General features: G+C 37.6%; 1 protein-coding gene across 3 annotated transcripts in view; it reads left to right on the forward strand.

Annotated features, from left to right (window-relative positions):
- Positions 1-19,452, forward strand: part of dennd1b (DENN/MADD domain containing 1B) — a 184,756-nt gene extending 165,304 nt beyond the window's left edge. For 2 of the 3 annotated variants that reach the window (XM_041791060.1, XM_041791062.1), the window contains 3 exons: positions 7,797-7,885; positions 8,243-8,465; positions 11,221-19,452. In XM_041791060.1, the coding sequence (XP_041646994.1) occupies positions 7,797-7,885; positions 8,243-8,465; positions 11,221-12,075 (1,167 nt within the window). In that variant the 3' untranslated portion in view covers positions 12,076-19,452. The remainder of the gene's footprint in view (positions 1-7,796; positions 7,886-8,242; positions 8,466-11,220) is intronic. The other variant, XM_041791061.1, reaches the window with a different exon arrangement.
- The last annotated feature ends 204 nt before the right edge of the window (positions 19,453-19,656 follow it).

The raw sequence follows: 19,656 nt of genomic DNA on the forward strand, positions 1-19,656 counted from the left end.
TATACACATCACAAAGAGTATGTGCAAAAAGGAGAAACTGTACAGCTGTGCAGATGTATGGGTGAATAGCTTATAGTGCTTCTCATTTTAATTGAGTATTGCACACAGTGTGCTATCATCTATTAGTCTATATAAATGTAGAAGGGTCAATGGCATATAATGCTTAATTCATTTAGTTGCACCACCTGACATTTGCAACTAATTGCAAATTAAACAGGCGAATACTTAGGCACATGTTTTTGCTTTTATTCGTGTACGAAAGTGAATTTATGTTTTTTTAAATAAAATCAAGAGTTATATAGTAAAATCCGTTTTTGTAGTTTAACTGTGGTTAAACCACCTGACATGGAAGGTGTTGCCGCTCACCAAATTAAAACTGTAATAAATAAAAAATAAATAAATAAATAAATAAATATATATATATATATATATATATATATGTGTGTGAAACCACATTTGTCTTATAAAAGTAAATAACTTTAAAGCTTTAAATAATATTATTTGTTTCACATAGTGACATTCTTGCAGTTTCACCACCTGAAACACTGGCAGCACTGACTAACATTTGCAGCAAATTTAAAAAAAAAAAAGGTAAAAATTTTAGACACATATTGTTAGTTTGTTCTTGTTCTTAAGTGGACACATTTTTTTTTTTAATTAAATCAAGAGCTGTATGGTAAATTCATTTTTAGCAGTTTTACATTGGTTGCACCATCTTTTACGTCAAGTGTACCTGCCCATCCATGACTGAAAATAAATGTTTGTGTCTTTATTTGAAAAGGATCTACAAACCATTTCACCCTGCCATGGGTGTCAGTTGAACTTTAATAAATGTTACATTATCCTACAATCTGTTTTGACCTCTTCATTTCAAAATAAAAGTACCATGATTACAGTTGCACAATTATGACATGTAAGAACTTGCAGAAGTTTTTCAATGATTCTACTAGCTTTATTTTAATCATTTTCAATAACCTTTGTTTATTTCAATGATTCCAACCATAAGATCATTCCAAAGTATTCTAATTGGAACTTCTTACAACTAAAATGCAGTTATTAATGGTTTTTAATACTCTGTCCATATACTCAGACAGTCGTGCCACCTGATTTTTTCAAACGGAAATAATAGAATCACACACAAAAAGATGCATGTCATGTCATTGACCCGGATGCAATGAAAGCTTTAATAATTGATGGGCTCTCAGTGTATAGGTACATCTGAAATACTTGAACTGTCACATATTTATAAGAACATAGTGCCAGAAATTGTTGGATCTTTTTTTGTACGGATTTTTATGATAGATCTATTCATTTTACTGATGCTACACACAAATTAAGATTGTAATCCTCAAATTGAAACTTAACTTCTGTGTAAATTAAACCTACTTAGTAAATCACTCTTAAACTCAAGAGTAAAATGTTTTTCTTTATGATATACGAGCAAAACTCTTGGCCAGTACATGATGAAATGAAGCCACTTTCCAGGTCCTCCTGCGTATGTTGGAATAACCTGGTTAAATAAAGGTTACATTCAATGAAAAAACAGTCCCCTTATCCTAACACCTGCCTTACTTCTTGTGCCCACACACAGACACCTAAAGGACCACCTTGGCCTTCTCTGAAACCTGCTTCTTTATTCATTAGGCTTCATAACTTCTCATTTCAAAGGTCTTTATGTATACTTTTTTGATAGTTGTGAAGAAGAGACTTGCGATAGTTGATTAAATGTGTTTATGTAGGTGTTAGAAATAAAATAAAAGTAACACCTTTTAAAACGTAAACTGCCTGTTTTGAGTTGAATTTTTTTGCTGCTATAGTTCTTTGGGTTCACTTTATTGATGTTTATTGCCTTAGTCTTTTATTTATCTACTTCATTCTTATGAACATCAATACAGAAATCAATCAAGCAAGCAAGCAGTACAACCCACGAGTCTCATGGCAATGGTGGTCTTTAATTTTCAGTTGTAAAAATAAAAAACTTTCCCTATATTGAATTGATTTTACTGCCTTGTTTGAAGCAATAAGGGCGTATTAATTATTAGAGATGCCTATCAATTTAAAGCTATAAATTTTGAGAGAACAATGCTAAAACAATAACCATTAAAATGAATCAGTACCTCCCTGAAAATGTAAACAAAAACTGAACTTTGCAGCTGCTAAAAGGCAAGATTAGAATCACAATTAGCTTTTTTTGGCTGGGTATGTTTTCACAAACAAGGAATTTGACTCTGCCTAACTTTTGCTCTTTATATGCAATAAATGAAAATTAGATATTAAACTATCAAACTAATGTATACAAGCCTACATAGTACAATAGTGCAGAGGTGGGGGTGTGAAAGATCCTGAAAAAACCCTGATAAACTGTAAATTGCACGAGTGTAAAGAAAACTGAGGGCAATTAGTCTACATATCAAAAAATAGAAAATGTTTTTTTTCTTATTCTTTATTAACTCCTGAGGGAAAATTCACTTAGATGAAAACGTAGACATTTGTTGTTTCCCAACAAAAAACGAGACATAGAAGTTAGATGTGAACAAATAAACACATTGAGGCACTTTAACTGATGTACAAGTTGTAGGCTGAAGCTTATAATAATACCTACCCTTTTGACTTTACATATACTGGAAGTTTAAGTTTTATCACTTCCTTTACAGTGAACGATAAAACATTTTTTGTCCGAGATTTAGCATTACAAAGGCTCCTTATTTGAAACTTCCAAACCTCTGCCCTGTGTCCTCTCCACATCTTCATACCTCTGACCAAGTAACCAACGAAGGCGCATTCACTTCCATGTAAATTCAGAAATATGTCAACATCTGACGCTCCAAAAATGTGAACTGATTAAAAACATTCCTTCCTCCTGCATGAAAGAAAAAATGCCTGAAACATTTTTAACATTCATCATTTTTCCCCCTTTTGTAAACGTCTCTATGCCCGTCCTTGAAATGAAATGAATGATCCCAGAGAAGCTCCTTTAATTAATTGCTGCAAAATAATCAGAGTTATAAAATTCTTATTCTATTTGATCAGCCAACACACGAACCAAAGTGAAAGAGCTGCTGTCATTTGCGTTCATATTTTCAGCCGCTTTCCGGCGATGTGGGTGATTTGTTGTGTTTGGTGAGCTTGTTGATTAAGAATGTAGGAGTAATCCTTTAGTTTGACAAAAACAAGACAGAGTTAGACCGCTGACTTCTTCTTGTGTGTCATAAAACAACAATCATTGTTCTGACTCCTGTTTGCTTTTATACGTGAGGGCCACGTCTGTTTCTGAGATTCACTTTAGAAATGATTATGAAGACAGTAGCTTGCTGTCTGTGTGCAGACTTTCTGTACACATGTGCAGCAGTTAGCCTAAGGTTGGACACAGCAGACTGACAGCTGTTAAAGGAGCAGAGGAGAGTAGAGGATGGCGCAGCGTTAGGGACAATGACAGCCAGCAGGCGTGTGGCGCGGCTCAGCCACACTGAGCTCTACACTCTTCACCTGGTGAGGAGGGAGAGGTACCAGCCCTGGGGAAAAAAATGCATCCAGATCAGGGTGGAGGGGCAGCATGGAGCTAACAAAGATGTAAAAAAGAAAGAAAGTCACTGCAATGTGTACATGCTGCGGTATGCATGCATACACATGAGTAGATGTGCATGGTTAGTTTCACATATGTCCACTGCACACATGGCTTGTGTTATAACAAGGGAGAAAAGACATTTGAATGTGATTGATTAATTAAAACTATCATCTGTCTCTGACTTTAAAAATGCTCATAATGATTTGTATTTTGAACACAAGGCAAGGCAGCCTTATTTATAAAGCACCGCTCGAAAGTGAACATTTCAATGTGTTTTCAGAACATTTAGTAGACATAAAGTAAGACTTTGACTTTAAAATACAAAGTGTATGAAAATATAAGATAAAAAAGCAAGACAGAAATGTAACTAAACTTTAAGTTTTGCTCTTCAAGACTTTCTGTGTGCACTACATTCATTATATGATTGAAAATCCAACATGATCAGTCTGCAAAGGCAGTGTTTTTGGTCTAAACTAAATATTTTATAACTGTACCATATATAATACTGCATATGACTGTATGTAATAATTCCAATCAGTCAAATCTTTATCTAATTGCAATGACTTAGAGCTTAAATATGCACACAGTTATATCCATAAGGTGTATAAATATATAAGAATAATACTCAGGATGCAGAATAGGGAGCTTTAAGTACACTGGCTCTGTCCATAGTTCTGTGTATGTGTGTATTTGTGTGTGTATGTGTTTACATGGTTATTTGTATGTGTTTGTAGTCCCCCCTTCGCTCAGTCTCTCCCCACCTCAGAGACCAGCTCGCTTCCTGGCTGAAACCAAAGTGCCATCTCCTGGCACGTCCTCAGTACTGCACCACAGAGACACCTGGTGATTTCAGCCGACAAGTTCAGTTCAGTCTCACAGAATGAGCATAATGCACATTTTCCTTCTTTTATATGGCTCCTGTTTTAAGCAACCGAGAAGCAAGCTTTATGCTACAGCCAGTTGGACGTACAAGCAGTGGATCTCTCCTCAAACGCTGTTTTTTTTTTTGTCCCTCTTTCGAGTGAGCGGCTCTTTAACAGGCAGACACAGACTTGGCCGTACTTCTGCAAAAGGCTCTGCCTCTCCCCAAGGTTTGTTTGCATTTTACCGGCATCTCTTTACATACACTGCCAAGCTGTGAGATCAGTGCCCGCTCAGAAATACCATATGAAATGTATAATGTTCAACTGGCTATAAAGTCCGCTAGCGTTTGGCCCTGGCATGGCTGCTCTGTATAACCGGTCATGCAGGGAAAGTAGGGAAGAGGAGGGGAAAGTTTGTTTCTCCAAGTGCAGCCGCTAAAACTGATGGTGATGACTATTTTCCCCTCATAAACACAGAAAGAAATGATACTTTTTATATCAAATCTGGAGACATTTAAGATAGACTTTATACCTTTGCTTAGGCATTAAAAATACAAGTAATGCAGAGTTAGAGTAAAGAAGTAGCTCAAAATTCCTTCTTTAATGCTCACAATTACAACAGTGAAGGCTTGTAAACAACACCAAAGAGTGTATGTGTTGCTTGCAATGATTGAAGCTGAAACTGCATCTTTTAATTTCTCAGCCAGGTATTCAGGAACTCAAATCAAAGTTAATAACAAATAGCATTAAATGTTAGCACTTTTTTCTTTACAGTCAGTTTTATGTACTCAAGGAGCCCCATGTCAGATTTTATCCTTGATTTAAGGAACATTAGATGATTTTATCCTTTTTCCAAAATTCTGAATTGATCTGCAGCAGCTCCACTAAAACAACGTGACCGTTTTTATGACTCCTGCTTCTCTGCCGCAGCTCCTTCTTACTCCTTCCCTCTCAGTGCAGTCTCACTCGTGGCAGAGGGGAAGGAGAAGCGAGAGCCAGACTGACAGAAACTGTGACATCTGTCACTGACAGCAGAGTGACGGAGAGAGAAAACGGGAGACAGGAAGGCATGCGGGGAGAAGAAGAGAATGCCTTTTTCATTTTCACCTTTTCAGTTTCCCATTAGCCGACAGCTAGAAGCTAATGAAGGAGCAGTATGAGAATGTGTTGTTCTGCTATTTCATGCTTTTTCCACTGTCCTGTCAGGCCTGGGGAGGTATGGTATGGTGGCAGAGCTGTCACAGTTTTGACACAAGAAAATCTCAGCGTGAATGTCTAAATTTGAAGAGTGTCTGCATTTTTGTTGTTGTTTTTTGACATCTAATTTAAGATCTCAGATTGAAGTGCTGTTGTTGCTTCTGACAGCTTCAAGTTACGGACAAAATCTTACTTTTTATCTGACATAACGTAATATCAATGCAATATTTCTTCTTCTGGTGTAAAATGCTTGTTTGTTGTGAGCTTCATTGCAATTTTTGCACCGCAGGGTCACAGCAGAGAGAGCGAATGACAAATTGATAACGCCGTGAAGTGAGGTACCATCCATTTACTGCTCCCTATGGAACTTCCTTTTCGTAGACGGCCCCAGAGCTGTAACACAGATCAGAGGGCTGGGCCTCATGACCTGTGTCTGCTCGTGTTTGGGTTCACCTTGCTTTAATAAACACCTAGACACAGAGAGGGGCCCTGCTTTCATTAAAAAAAACTTGCACGAATGCCTAGTTTTAATAACTGCACACACAATGAATGCACAGCGTTTGTTTTTTTTTGTTTTTTTTAGTGTTTATGTGCAGCAGTGTGCATCCAAAAGTGTCTTACAGGTGCATCTTTGCTCTGTCGGCCCCGTTGAGGCTGCCTGGCACGTCGGCCCGACCCCCAGATTTACTGCCCTGACAAAGGAATCCATTAAAGGCTGTTTAGGGATCCCAGGCCCGAGCCCCTCTGAAATCTCTTTCATTATAGCTCCAAGCTACCATGGAAGGGGAGCAGCTCGGCCAATCAGCAGAGCCGCCACATGTGTTCGTGTTTAGCCCCATGGCTGAGAGGCTTAAGTGGCTACTGCACACATCTCCTCCGCTGACTTTTATGGAGAAAATGGCACTTTAACTCTTTGTGTTATTTTTATTTATTTTTTTTTGTAACAGAGTGTGTATGTGAGCGAATGAGTGTGGTTGTGTGTCTCTCATGGCCGAACACAAGCCCTAAATGAGGCCAGGCCAGCCACACGTTACATACCGCCTGTCTGGCTGGCACTCTGTCGGCTAATCAAGACCGGCTTGATTCACGGGTCGAAAACTCACTCCCTCCTCCTTCCCCCTACCCATTCCCATCATTCCTTGTAGCTTCATGGAATCTTTCCTCATCTCTCAATATTTCCTTCCTTCCTTTTTTATTTCTTCTCTAATTCTTTAGGCCCTTTTACATCTCACTTTTCTCTTTGACTTTTGCTCTTCCAAAACCTCAACACAGACACAAACATTACAAACGAACATTTCTAAACATGTAGCAATGCCCTCTACACTGCTTGTCAACAGCCTTAGCATGTTACTGTGCCCCTTGTGCTCTTGTTTCTACAAAATTAAAGAAAAACCCACTGACACTGGCGGATAACTTCAGATATTATTGAATAAAAGGATCTAGGAAGTGTCAAACAACATGCAAGAAAGTAAATGTACAAAATGCAAAAAGTGTAAATGAGAGAGTACAATAGTGTTAACATAAGCGAACATGCACATGCAGTGCTAGGGGAACATGTGCGTCGTAGTGGAAGGCATGTTAATAAGTGGCCTGGGGCAGATTTGGGCTCCCATGGGGAGAGTCCTGCCCTGCTCTGTGAAGCTTCTGTCTCTTCTTTAACCCGCCCATTAAACATGGTACACAGGTGGCTTATTAAACCCACTGTGTGAGACAACTACAGTACACACACTGAGCACCCATTTCAACAACTAACACTATCACATGCACTGAAATGCAAACGATTAATGCAGTTACAGAATGTGGCTGTATCTTAACACAAATATGTTGCTTTTTTGTTCACATATACCACTAAGTTGATAAAATCCTGCAGGGGATTTTGAAGATTTTTATCCCCAGACAAAAATTTGACAAATTTATTCTCAACCCTAAGGGTCCAGGCTCATTAAAACAAGCTCCTGTGTTACGGAGACCCACCAGACACAGACCTGCATCATTTTTCTATGGAGGAGTTTTATGAAAAGCTCAGCAGAACAACAGACTCAGTCTGGGCTCCGTGTTTATCTTGAGCCTTGTATCTTTAAGCTGAAACCCCCCTCGGGTCCACTTTTATTGTTTTATAATGTTCTTCTGTGTGTCTAACTGCATCCACTTTGCTGTTTTGTTCTCATTAGCAGCATAACTTCAATAAGTCTCCCATGAGCATGGGCCCTCGAGACCTTGGCTATGGGCTCGACGATGACGAGCTGGACAGCGCGAGCAAGTGAGTGCTGTTTTTTTATGGCCTGTCGCCTCACAACGTATTTCACTGAAGCCTTTTTCATGTTGTATATGTCATGTATGTTCAGACAAGAGAACTTTTGCTTGCTGCCTGATTTCATTTTAGAAAGGAAAAGTTGATAGCAGGATATGAGAAGCTTTTCAAAGCACAGTCAGCCTTTTTACCCATGATAATACTGCCCCCAAGTGGACAGATTTGATTAAAGAAGTTAAAAGAAATGACAGACATCTTGCCAGAGGATCTGTATTAAGGGTGTATTTGTTGGCTTCTAAACAGAAATAGTCACACTATGACACATAAATAATACAATGAATGAAAATGTCTTTATGCTTCTCTCAGGATCTCCTCAGAGGACAGCGGGGACGTCCCATCCTACACAGAGGACAGTGATGACTCCTACTCACTGGAGCTCGACATCGACTCGTCTCGCTCAGGCCAGATGAACCTGCTGGAAGAGATCCTGGACTCTCTGAACACCACAACCATGGAGCAGGGGAAACTCAGCGCTGCAAAGAGCCTGGACTTCTTTAGGTCCTTTGATGAGTTGGACTACAAGCCACCGGTACATTCAAACATTAGATAAATAATCTTGTCTTACATTGCCTGGATTATGTAAAGGCTGACAGAGATTTTTTACTATATAAAAAAATATCAAGTTGTTAAATATTATTAATTGGTGCAGAGAAACAATGGAATCAGCATTGGAAGCTACTGACTTCTTCACTTATTTATTTATATTTACAAAAAATAATCAGATAAATTAGGTCATTAGATATTTGCACACATGGGCAGCATCTTATATATTTTATCATTAATAGTAAGTGGGTTATTTCTTTTAAGAAGTTAACTCATGTTTACAATTTTTTGTTTACATTTCCCAAACACCACAATGAGTTTTTGTTGCTGAATCATTGATCAGAAAATCTTCAAACCAAGGAAAAATCTATGTTAAGTCATGAAACATCACAGTCAGAATCATTAGGAGATTGTATCCAAGAATTCTTATGCTTTTTATTTGACAACTGACCTAAAACTAATTTTCCCAAAAGTTTAGAAATCATTTCCTATTCATTATCAGTTAACCAATTAACTGTTACAGATCTTTAAAACACAATTTCTTCTGTGAAATCTATAAATAATATTTGAATTTAAAGATGCATTTGATTTGAAAGATGCATGAGTGAGTTTTCTTAAATATTGAATGAATAGAGCTATAAATACTTAAAGAAAAGGTATGAACAAAACAATGTCCAAATCACATTTTCTAGCACACACTCCTATAAATGAGGCATAAAAGTACATTATTCACAAACTACATGAAGAAAATCACATGAATCAATCAAGCTATCCAATCAATCAGTCTTTGTTTATGTAGTGCCACTTCATAACCATAGATCCAACATTAATCCACCATTTATACACAATTACTTTTACCATAATCAACTTTTTTTCGGATATTTAATTTGATTTGTTTCATTCCTGTGTACAAGAGAAAACTTTTAAGAGTGCAATATAGTAAAGCATTCTTTACTCACACACAACAGTTACAGGTGTGTTTTGTTTAGTGGGGCCATGTCAAAGGTGATTCAACTCTTGGAGACAGTAATTACAGTGGAAATCCCTATTATAGAGGGATGCAGTAATAAAAATCCAGAAGAGTGTTAACATTTTAGAACTTCTAGCTCTATTGTCTTGATGTCTGTGGGATTTCTGAGTTGTATTCCAATTTGAAGACTGAAATAATGTCAACGATAAACACGAGTGTAAGAGATTTTAATGTTGTTATATATGAAATGCACCTGGAATTTCCCCACTTATGAACTTTTAAGCTGTTTCAGGTCTCACAAAATGCACCCGCTAAAATAGGATGGCAAAGTATGACTATGACAGTGTTGATTTTGACAGCTTTTTAAAAATTTTAGTCTTAGTCTTTTTATTAGAATGCTTTTAGTTTTATTTACATTTTAGTCGTTTCTACTCTTTATTGTTAAAGTCCAGTTTAGTCCACAAAAAGTCAGAACCATTTTAGTCCATAGAAAGTGATTACAATGTAGTGTTTACTTTTAGTCATAACATCTTGTTAGAATATTTTGTGGCTTTTTTAACCTTTATTTAGATAGAACAGCTGAAGAGATGGGACACGGGGAGAGAGAGAGAGTGGGGGAAAGGCATGCACCAAAGAGTGCCGAGACCGGGGATCAGTCCTACGACCAGTGCATCAGGTTCAGGTTACTTTATTTGTACCCGTAGGTAGATTTGTTTTGCAGTCAGTGAGATTACAACATCTATGATGACATGCAGGTCACAGGACAGGATCACCATGAAACAAACAGGAAAAATAAGGATTATTTAAAACCTCCTAAGACATGACCCCCTGTTTTCTACAGCTGAGAGGCACAAGAGCTACGGATACATCATATTTTCACAGATTTAACCATAGTGGAGAAATTTAATGGATTCTTAAAGTCCAACAAAAACTAAATTACATTTTAGTCTCCTTGACTGAAACTAATCATACTTTTTGGAAGAGTTTTTGTCATCAAAGATCTATTTTTAGTTAGGCTTAGTCTACTCATCCTCATTGAATCAAGGTAGCTGACCAACATTTAGTCATGGTTTTAGTTGACAAAATTAACGCTGGCCTGGGACATGAAATGTCATCACAACTGAATTAAATTGAATCACATCAACTCATCTGCTAGTCCACCTTTAACCCACTGTTTGCTTAAACTAATCTGAGTCAAACTTTGTACTTTGTTGGTCACACTAGAAAGAAAGTCTTTCATGCAGGGTGGGAATAAAAGTTGGAAACTTAGCAGTGGTTATGTTAAAGTCAGTCGACCATGGTATGTGGTTCCTTTATAGCCTAACATTAGCTTTTTCCTTTGACTGATTGCATTTATGCTTCAAAAATGATGAGAATTGTGTTCATTTGTGAAGACTGTCTTGATGGACAAAATCTGTATGTGTCGTAAGCTTTTTTTTTTCCTTCTTTAAAAACCCATAAACTTTGGGTCAATGGAACCTGCATGATGCTAACGTGCTAAAAAGTTTGACAGTGTCTAAGCTTTTAAAACAGACTTATTGCTAGTGAACCCTGGGAGAATTTTGGTTTAACCACCAGAGGCACACAGCTCATTTGGCTTGAAAACTCCTCTGCAAAAACAAGAAAATTGATAGCAAAATCCACCACAAAGTGTATGTTATAACATCTCTCAAACTTTATGCAAAATACTGGTATAAAGTTTCATAGGATAAAAGATATCTGATGTGATCTAGGCTTCTTCGTAAAATATTTTTTGTTTCCTCTGTCCCAGAGTAAGTCCAGCCCTTCCGGTGAGCCTAACCCTGCTGATGAGAGTGGTGGCAGTGGAGGTGTGGATCAGGGTGGATGGAACATGGGCCAGGATGACAGCGCAGTCCACGGGAAACACCTTCCACCATCCCCTCGCAGACAGCCCAGCAAGAGCAGCCTGAAGAAACCAACGACTGCTCCTCCAGAGCCTCCTGTCACTGCCTCACCTCCTACCCGGAACTCTGACGTGTCCAAGTCACATCCTCATCCTCCTAAATCTGACCTTCCTCTACCTCCAGGGCGACAACCAGGAGACCGCTTCTCCTACTCGCCCTTAATGTCCCACAGAGTCACACCTACACCGCCCTCCCCTACCCTCTCCCACACCTACAGTACTCAAGTTTCTCACCCGAAATATTCTCCTGCACCCACGGCCCGCAATCGGACCATCTCAGAGCCCCAACCAAGCACAGAGCCTCCTCAGAATCACAACCAGACTGCCTCTACCAGCATCCTGAGGAGAAAGGTGCTGTCTAAGGAGACTGTGAGGCACTATCAGGAAAAAGCCCTCCACAGGCAGGGCAGCAAGGGCCAGCAGGAGATGGGGATTCAGGGGAGCCCGACAAGGAACAGCCAGTCTAATGTGCAGATCCCGTGGGAGAAGGAGGTGTCCAAGGAGGGTCTCATGGGGCTTGGCCTGTGCCTGGGTCAGGGTAAAGGCTCTGGGGAGGGTGGGGTGAAGGATCAAGGTCTACTTGAGGAGATTGAGTCCATGTGTTGTCTCAGCCCGGTCCTGCACACCAGCCTGCAGCTCTCACAGGTTCACTGCAACAACAGTCACCACCAGGTCCCAGGAAAAGCCAGCGACGAGTCATAGAGACATCAGACGCTCAGTAAAACCCCATAGGTTCTGCTCAAATCTACTCACTTATGTACACTTCTGTTACTATTATCTGCAGTCTCAGAGATCAAAATTAGCTATCAGGAAAAATGATGAACAAGTTTGATGTCATATTAATAGTGTCACCGCCTTTTTAGCAGGAAACGGAAAGAGTGCACTTTAATCATGAAAAATGGTCCTTTTCTCAAAACAAGCGGAAGAGATCTGCCAGTGAAGTAGCCATAGTTAAACTTAATCCAAAAACACAAACTTTAAAGTCTGTGTAAAGCAATTAAAATATTCATTATACTTCAGGCCATATTTCAGCAATGAAAAAAAATGACTAAATATAAAATAAGGTTTCAAAAACATGGGTAATATCCACTCTAGGATGCCACGGGAATATCCATTTAATTAGGGATGTACAATATTGGATTTTTGTCAGTATTTCCAAACTTGTTTTACTGTACAAACATTTTTATTTCTAGCAAACAACAACTGATCCTTTACTCAAATTGTAACAGTTTATTTATTTCATAAACAAACATAAAACAAGACAAACATTTGATTCTACCATAAAGGTTTAAGGTAAGGAGTGCCTTAGTACATCACATGATGTCAATGTTGGCAGAAGTATTCATATCTGCTAATACTTTAATTAACTTCTAAAGCTGTGATCCATGTTGCTGATTTTATGTAGATAATGTTGTGCATTCCTACATTGAATACACTAAAACCATGCCCACTAGTTGGAAAGACTTGCCACTCTGAACTGTCAAAACTATGGTTCTAAGTCTTCAAATGCTGGCATTCAGGAAAGATGCACTTGCAAAATGAAAGAATAGCCAGCAGGCCAAACTACATGCTGTTAAGTTGAAATGTGTAGAAGCTTGTGATTGAGATGGTCCAAGACATTGGTTCCCAACCTGGGGGGCCGCAAGGCTTTGTCTGCTCTGAGGTTGTCAGATATAAGTAGGGGAGTGCTCCAGGAAAAACGGTGGGAACCACTGGTTTAAGAGAGTTAAAGAGCCCTGTGATTTTATGTCTTTGTTGTACTTTTTTTTTTTGGGGGGGGGGGGTTAAGCTAAGGAACCCTAGTGCAAAATTTATTTAACCCAACATCGACAGACATTGTTGTCTGTTTTTTACCTTAACAGCATTTTTTTCCCAACATAACCTCCTGACACCTGAGCTTTTGCATGGAATGCATGTTTTTTTATTTCTCCCACTTATTATGGACAAGTAAAAGTTCACATTTTTTTTAAATTGTCCTCTCCAAAATTCATATTAATTCCCTAAATTTCAACAAAATAACCTAAAAATGTATGTGAAAATTCCTAAACATTTTTTTTTATTATCCCGTAATAGTTACCTAGTAATTTCTTCTAATATCCCACAAATGTTTCAGTGAAATTTGATCATAATCCAGTAAAAGTAACCCAAAAAATTAAATGTAAATTCATAAACATCTGGAGGTTACCAACCAACCGTTCAAATGCAAATTCACAAGAATTTACAATTTGTAACCCAAATTCCATAAAATTTCTTTGAAAATTCTTAAAATTTAAAATGATACCCCACCAAAATTCCCCTTAAAATTCCTCAAAGTTGACATATAAGTCTCTCAAATGTTCGTGGAAATACCCAAAAACATCAAAGCAAATTCACTCCATACATGCAAATAAAATTTAAAATTCCAAACATTTCCCAAATTTCCATGAAATTTGCATGAATTTCCTGTTTATGTAACTTGTAATAGTGCTTTACACAGATTTTAATGTCTGTAACAAAGTCTTTTTTTTCAGTAAGGTCATTCATTTGAAAAAATCTTTTAAAAAACTGATAAATACCTTTATTTGTAAAGAAAAGAGAGAACTGACCCCGCTTTACTGGCATTCTTTTCCACATCAGGCACAAGAAAGTTGAATGTTGTCCTGAGGAATAACATGTGACTTTAGAAAGTTTGAATTCCTGGATTAAACAAGTGATTTATCTTAAGAAGCAGCATTTAAATGATACAAACTGAAGCCATAATACTGAGATTCCTTTATGTTTTTGGAGTAAAGGGAGATTCCTCACTTGTTATAGAATAATACACATGTAAAAACTATTTTTAAGCCAAACAAACAAAATATGACATATTTTCAGTGTTTACCCCATACCATAGTATTTCTATCAGATATCTAGTGTCAACACTTATACTTCATCATGTAACTTATTAACAGTTTAAGATCTGAAAAAATAACATTTTGTGTAATCAAAGTTAACACATAAAAGAAGAATTTCCCATCCACACTCATCACATCATCAGGATTAAAAACAGTCAATATATTCTAAAAATTCATAATATCTGAAATTCAAAGTAGTCAAAACATTTCACCTGATCTAAATAAATGTGCACTGGTAGAAAAACGAAACAAACATCATCTTGATTTCGTAGTACCAAAATAAATGAGCAAAAAACAGCATAATAAGAGACACACAAAGTCCACTCGGGCCTTTCTTACTAACACTGTGTAATGTAATGTTTTACTTTTATCACAATGCCTTAAATGGACATGTGATTAGTTTTTGATACTCTGGTGTCTTAATCTATAGATACCATTACAGGTACTCAGAATCTCTTGATACTCTTAAATACAAACGTGAAAACTTCTTTGACAGCACTGTTTTTCTCTGGATTCATAGAATAGTTCATATATTTAAATAATGTGCTTTAAGCTGCTGTTAGGTCATAAGATGTGCATGTAGAGACCTCTCTCTTTCCAGCCTACCTATGTTCCTCACCACGCTTTTGTCACTCTGAGGAAAGCAAAAACAGTCAGATTTAAGTGATTGATGATTAGATGCGACTGTCAGTGGTCCATTTTTTTCCATAATAATCACTCTTTCTGCCATGCTGTCTCCCATTTTAGCCTTTTAGTGCTCAAACCACATCATTTGATGATGTTTCTACCAAGCAGTTCAGTTAAGTTTGATTTTGTACGGTACACAGCTATTTTCTTTTCCACTATCAAAAGCTAGAGAAGGCATCAAAACAGCCAATCAGTGCCATCCTACTTTTTTGGCACCCTTCTGTTTGGGTACAAAGCGTGCCCATCCAACCCTAGAGGGTTGAACTAGACACACTGCCGGCTTACATCTAAGGGAGAGGTTGGCTGTGGAAATGTAAGCAAGACCAGGGTGTACCGTACCAAATTGCACTGAGCCAAATGAGACCGCTTGTTGGAAATGCACCATAATTTTCACTGTCCACCTTAAACATTGAAGGCATAAATCTGGTGATATTCTGTGTTTTCTTCATGACAACAAATCCCACGAACCAATGCAGTACACAGTGCTTTCATTCATCCAAATGAAAACATTACATAAAATGCTTACAGATACACAATTTAAGCTATTAAAAGAAGGAGTTTATAACAAATACTGCTCAAGAAATGGCAAAGAGGGCATTTTAGGAGTGTTTTCAGTCCCATGTTTACTACTGTAAAGGTAAATCTTTCTAATTTTTTTCATTTTAAAAATACACGGTTTCACTGGACTTATGAGCCATTTTCACACATGCACTTCTGAAGATTTAAAGAAAATCTCAGGAGTTTAGCATCCTGCTTAGCTCAAAGTAGGAAGTTTCTCTGTCAGGCAAGAGAGGGATGGGATAAGGGGAAATACCAAGAGGCTAACAGGATGAATTCTGGGTAGAAAATGTGGCTGCTCACCCACAAAAATCCTCATTTTTAGGAGTTTTGTGCATGTGTGAATAGGGCTAAATTGTAAATTAAAGTCGCCTTCTGTTGTCCTTCCTTGCATGAAGAAATGCTCTGCCCTCTGTGTCCTCGTAGATTTGAGTCTCACACTGTACTGTAATGCGGTGGCTGATGATTGTACTGTAATGAAGCAATACAGTTCTCCTCAGAGAGTAGCTACATGGATGTAATGTGTACACGGTCCAAAGTATTCCTCTAACAGACTCTCCCGTGGAGAGGAACACCGCGTCCAGTGATTGTGGATTCCCAGAGAAAAGAAGAAAGCTTTTGGTGAGCTTGTGTTGGGAATATTGCATTTATGCTCCGTTGTTCTTATGATTTATGCCAGACGCCAGTCGGTGTGGCAGTTTAATAGCAGCTATTTCTCCGCTTTCTGAGTGCTGCTCTGCGTTAACGATCTACTCATAAAGTCTTTGGCGTGCTTCTAAAAACCCAGGAACCGGTCCTAGTAATTCCAAAATAGGAGGAAAAAAACCAGACTCCAAAAACAATATCTGCACTGGCCTTCTACATTGTAAACACTTTAAAAAGCTTATTTACTATGCAAATATTAAAAATGATCCTAAAGGTCAGCTTCTTTAAGAGTTCTAACATTATTATGCACAATTTAAGTTGATAAAATAATCACAATCAAAATACTTCCTTGTGGGAGTAAGCCTCATGTGTCTCTAAATAATAATATTAAAGTATATGTGGGTGTAGGTGTGTCTATAGGTGTTAATGGTTGAATGGTGTGCCTTAAACAGGAAGAGTACCAACCAGTATATTCAGAAAAAGGTACAGTATTAAAGAGGGGAGGTTTATGCAATGTTTCAGACCACCTTTAATCACACGTAGGAACATTGTGGTATTTATTTTTAACAGAATCTGACCTGAAGTCAACTTGGGTACTAGCTTTGCTTTTATAGCTGCTTTGTTTTGACTTTGTGCTGCAGTCCAGCTGCAGTTACTCAATGTTTCCCTTTTTCTGCAGTGATCGGTGGGAATCTTCCTGCCTGTATTTAAGAGAAGATCTCTGAAATTCTCTGGGTTTTATGACTTTCTGTATATTAGGTACTTTCTTTGATTGTACTAAATAGATGTATAGTTTGTGCTTTCTTTTGTGTTTTCATTTTGTGTTCTCTTTTTTAAAAACACCTTTAACACTCATTCTGAGCTGACTGTATGGAAAAAAAATCTCTCAGAGGAGTTTCTCTAGTGGTTTTCATATGGATGAAAAATTATTTTCAACTGAATAGACAAGTATTTTTGCTGGCTTGAGTTTATTTTACATGGATAAATATATGATTGGTGTTGTATACTGTAGAAAAAAAGACACCTAATATTTGAATGTTTTAGATTTTATTTTTGGAAGAAAGAAAAGATAATAACAACTGTCCCATGTAGCCGTTGTTTAAAAGCATTTGGCACCTTCTAATCAAAATAAGCAGACTGATGCTTGCTTGTACGTGGTACAATGCTAATTGTTGTATCTGCATGTTTGTACCTGTATGTGCTGAATGCTATGATTTTGTTTTGCTTAGTTTTTAAGATGGCATCTTTTTGTTTGTATTTGTTATTTTTCAGTGTTTTAAATGCCATCAAATCAAAAATGATGGGAAAAACATTGGGTATTGCACAGTACGCTCATTTTGCCTTGCATTGGGTATTGTTGAGTTAAATGTCATCTGCCTTTTGTTTTAAGCAAAAGAAAACATTTCGAATTTGGTTGCTACTGTAGATTTAACTGTAGAGGTTCATGGAAGAAATACTTGAGTGGTCAGCTGCTATTCTACATACTCCTTTGGCAGCCATTTCACTCTGATGCTCAAATATAGGATATCTGACTCTTTATCATTTCATCGCTTCTCAAACAATGAACAATTTAAGAGAATTTGTAATGAAAGTCTGCTTGCTGTATGTCGGGTTCAAACAATGTAGATTTTTGGCCAACAAGTTACCCTTGAAGTGCTACGGTTAGCATTCTGCCACTTCCTGGCTAATATTAACTTTGCGAAGAAGTACATTTATAGCTAACTTGAATGAATTCCAAACATTACAGCTGTTGGCAAGCAAATTCCTAGCCAGTATTTCAGCAGCAAAGATGTACATTTATAGCTGATATTTCATTAGCTACGGTATTAAATGAGCCACCAGCTAACATACCTTTGGTTGGGTCATTGATTCTCAACTATCATGACATCCAGATGGTGAATTCCCCGCTTATATTACATAACTTATTAAATGCTATTTCTCAAGCTAACATAACATTAGCTGGTAAGTGAATTCTAGATGCATAGTAAAATCCTTGCTAATATTATGCTACAAAGTAAATTCCCAACTAGAAAAGCCCTCGTAGAGTGCAGACCTCCGCCATTCACCCTATCTCTCAATAGTATAGAATCCTTTAAAAAATCTTCAGTATGACCCAAACTTTGTGATGGGAGTAAATTCAGTCATCTTATTTGCATATTCTGACATCACCAGGCAGCCTCCACCACCATTAGGTGTGCCTTTTCTCCCATGGCTTCTACTCTAGGCTTCCACCACTTGTCTACCTCCGCAGTGTTTGTCATTCCCGATCTCCGTCACTATTTGCGGTGTTTTAAAACCCCTTGGTTCATTCCAAATTGGCATTAAGATCATGTGGTAGTAAATATCTAGTCAATATTATTAGTTGGGTAGTAAGCTAACATTACATTAACTTGGTAGTAAATTTCTGACCAACTTTAAATTAGCTGTTAGCAAATTCTCAGCTTACAATACATTAGCTTGGAGTGTATGCCTTACCATTGAACTATGTAACTTTTCTTCTGTACCTAAGCCTCTAAGCCCCTCTTGCTAACAGTAATATCCCCTATGAGTTGCTGAATGCTAGCCTTGGCTGTTGAAAATATGGCCTGATTCCCTCTGTATTGTTTGCTTACCATTTGAGAAGTAATGAAGCCATAAAGATGTCTCACTGTTTACTTTGCTTAAATCCTGGAACAAGGAGTTTAATGTCTGGCAGTGTTTTATTGTCCCATCCTGTGCGATCAAAGAGGGAAATGGCTGCCATGTGAATATGGTAAAGGGGATATGAAAAGCTTTAGTAACTCTGGTCCACTGTACACTGATAATGTATTGTAATGAAGAAAGGATTGTCAGGGGAAAAGCATTTCAGTTTCTACAGGCTTTTGGTACTTACTAATAACCGAGTGTAAAATAATGATTATTTATATAAGGTATAATATTGTCCAGTTCTTACAGTTTTGGAGTGAGCGAGAAGTGACAGATTATGTAGCAGCTTTTTCTGAGGTACGATGGAGTGAGATCACACGGACGCTAGCATCACTTCCTCTTAACCACACATTTTAACATTCGTATCTTTTCATTGTAGTGAAAACTTTGGGCAAATTACTGTAGAAACTCATTTCAGTCTCATGTTTGGGTATTGTAACGACGATTAACTCTTCGATATGCCTATTACTGATTTTCTGATTCTGTGCACACGTGCATGTTCTCTTTGCAGATAAAACGACTGTCTTACACAACTTAGGTCAATCTAATGTGCTAATCATGAGTAACTTGGTACAACTGCACACAATGTATGCACTGTGAACTGAAAATAAATTATACTGTTTCATGCTTATGCTTTTCTGGACTTCATTTCCAAAATAATAGTCACAGACAAAATCACAATATGTTGAAAAAAACAAGTGAAGAAATGTGTTTTTTTTTTTATTGAATAACACCACACAGCTTGAATGAATATCAATGCATTGGCTCGTTGATTTGGCAAACACTTCACCATGCTGATCATTTCTTACAGTAACACGTCAATATTCCTAAAGAA

The sequence above is a fragment of the Cheilinus undulatus genome, linkage group 7 (genome assembly GCF_018320785.1).
Source record: "Cheilinus undulatus linkage group 7, ASM1832078v1, whole genome shotgun sequence".
NCBI classification, from domain to species: domain Eukaryota; kingdom Metazoa; phylum Chordata; class Actinopteri; order Labriformes; family Labridae; genus Cheilinus; species Cheilinus undulatus.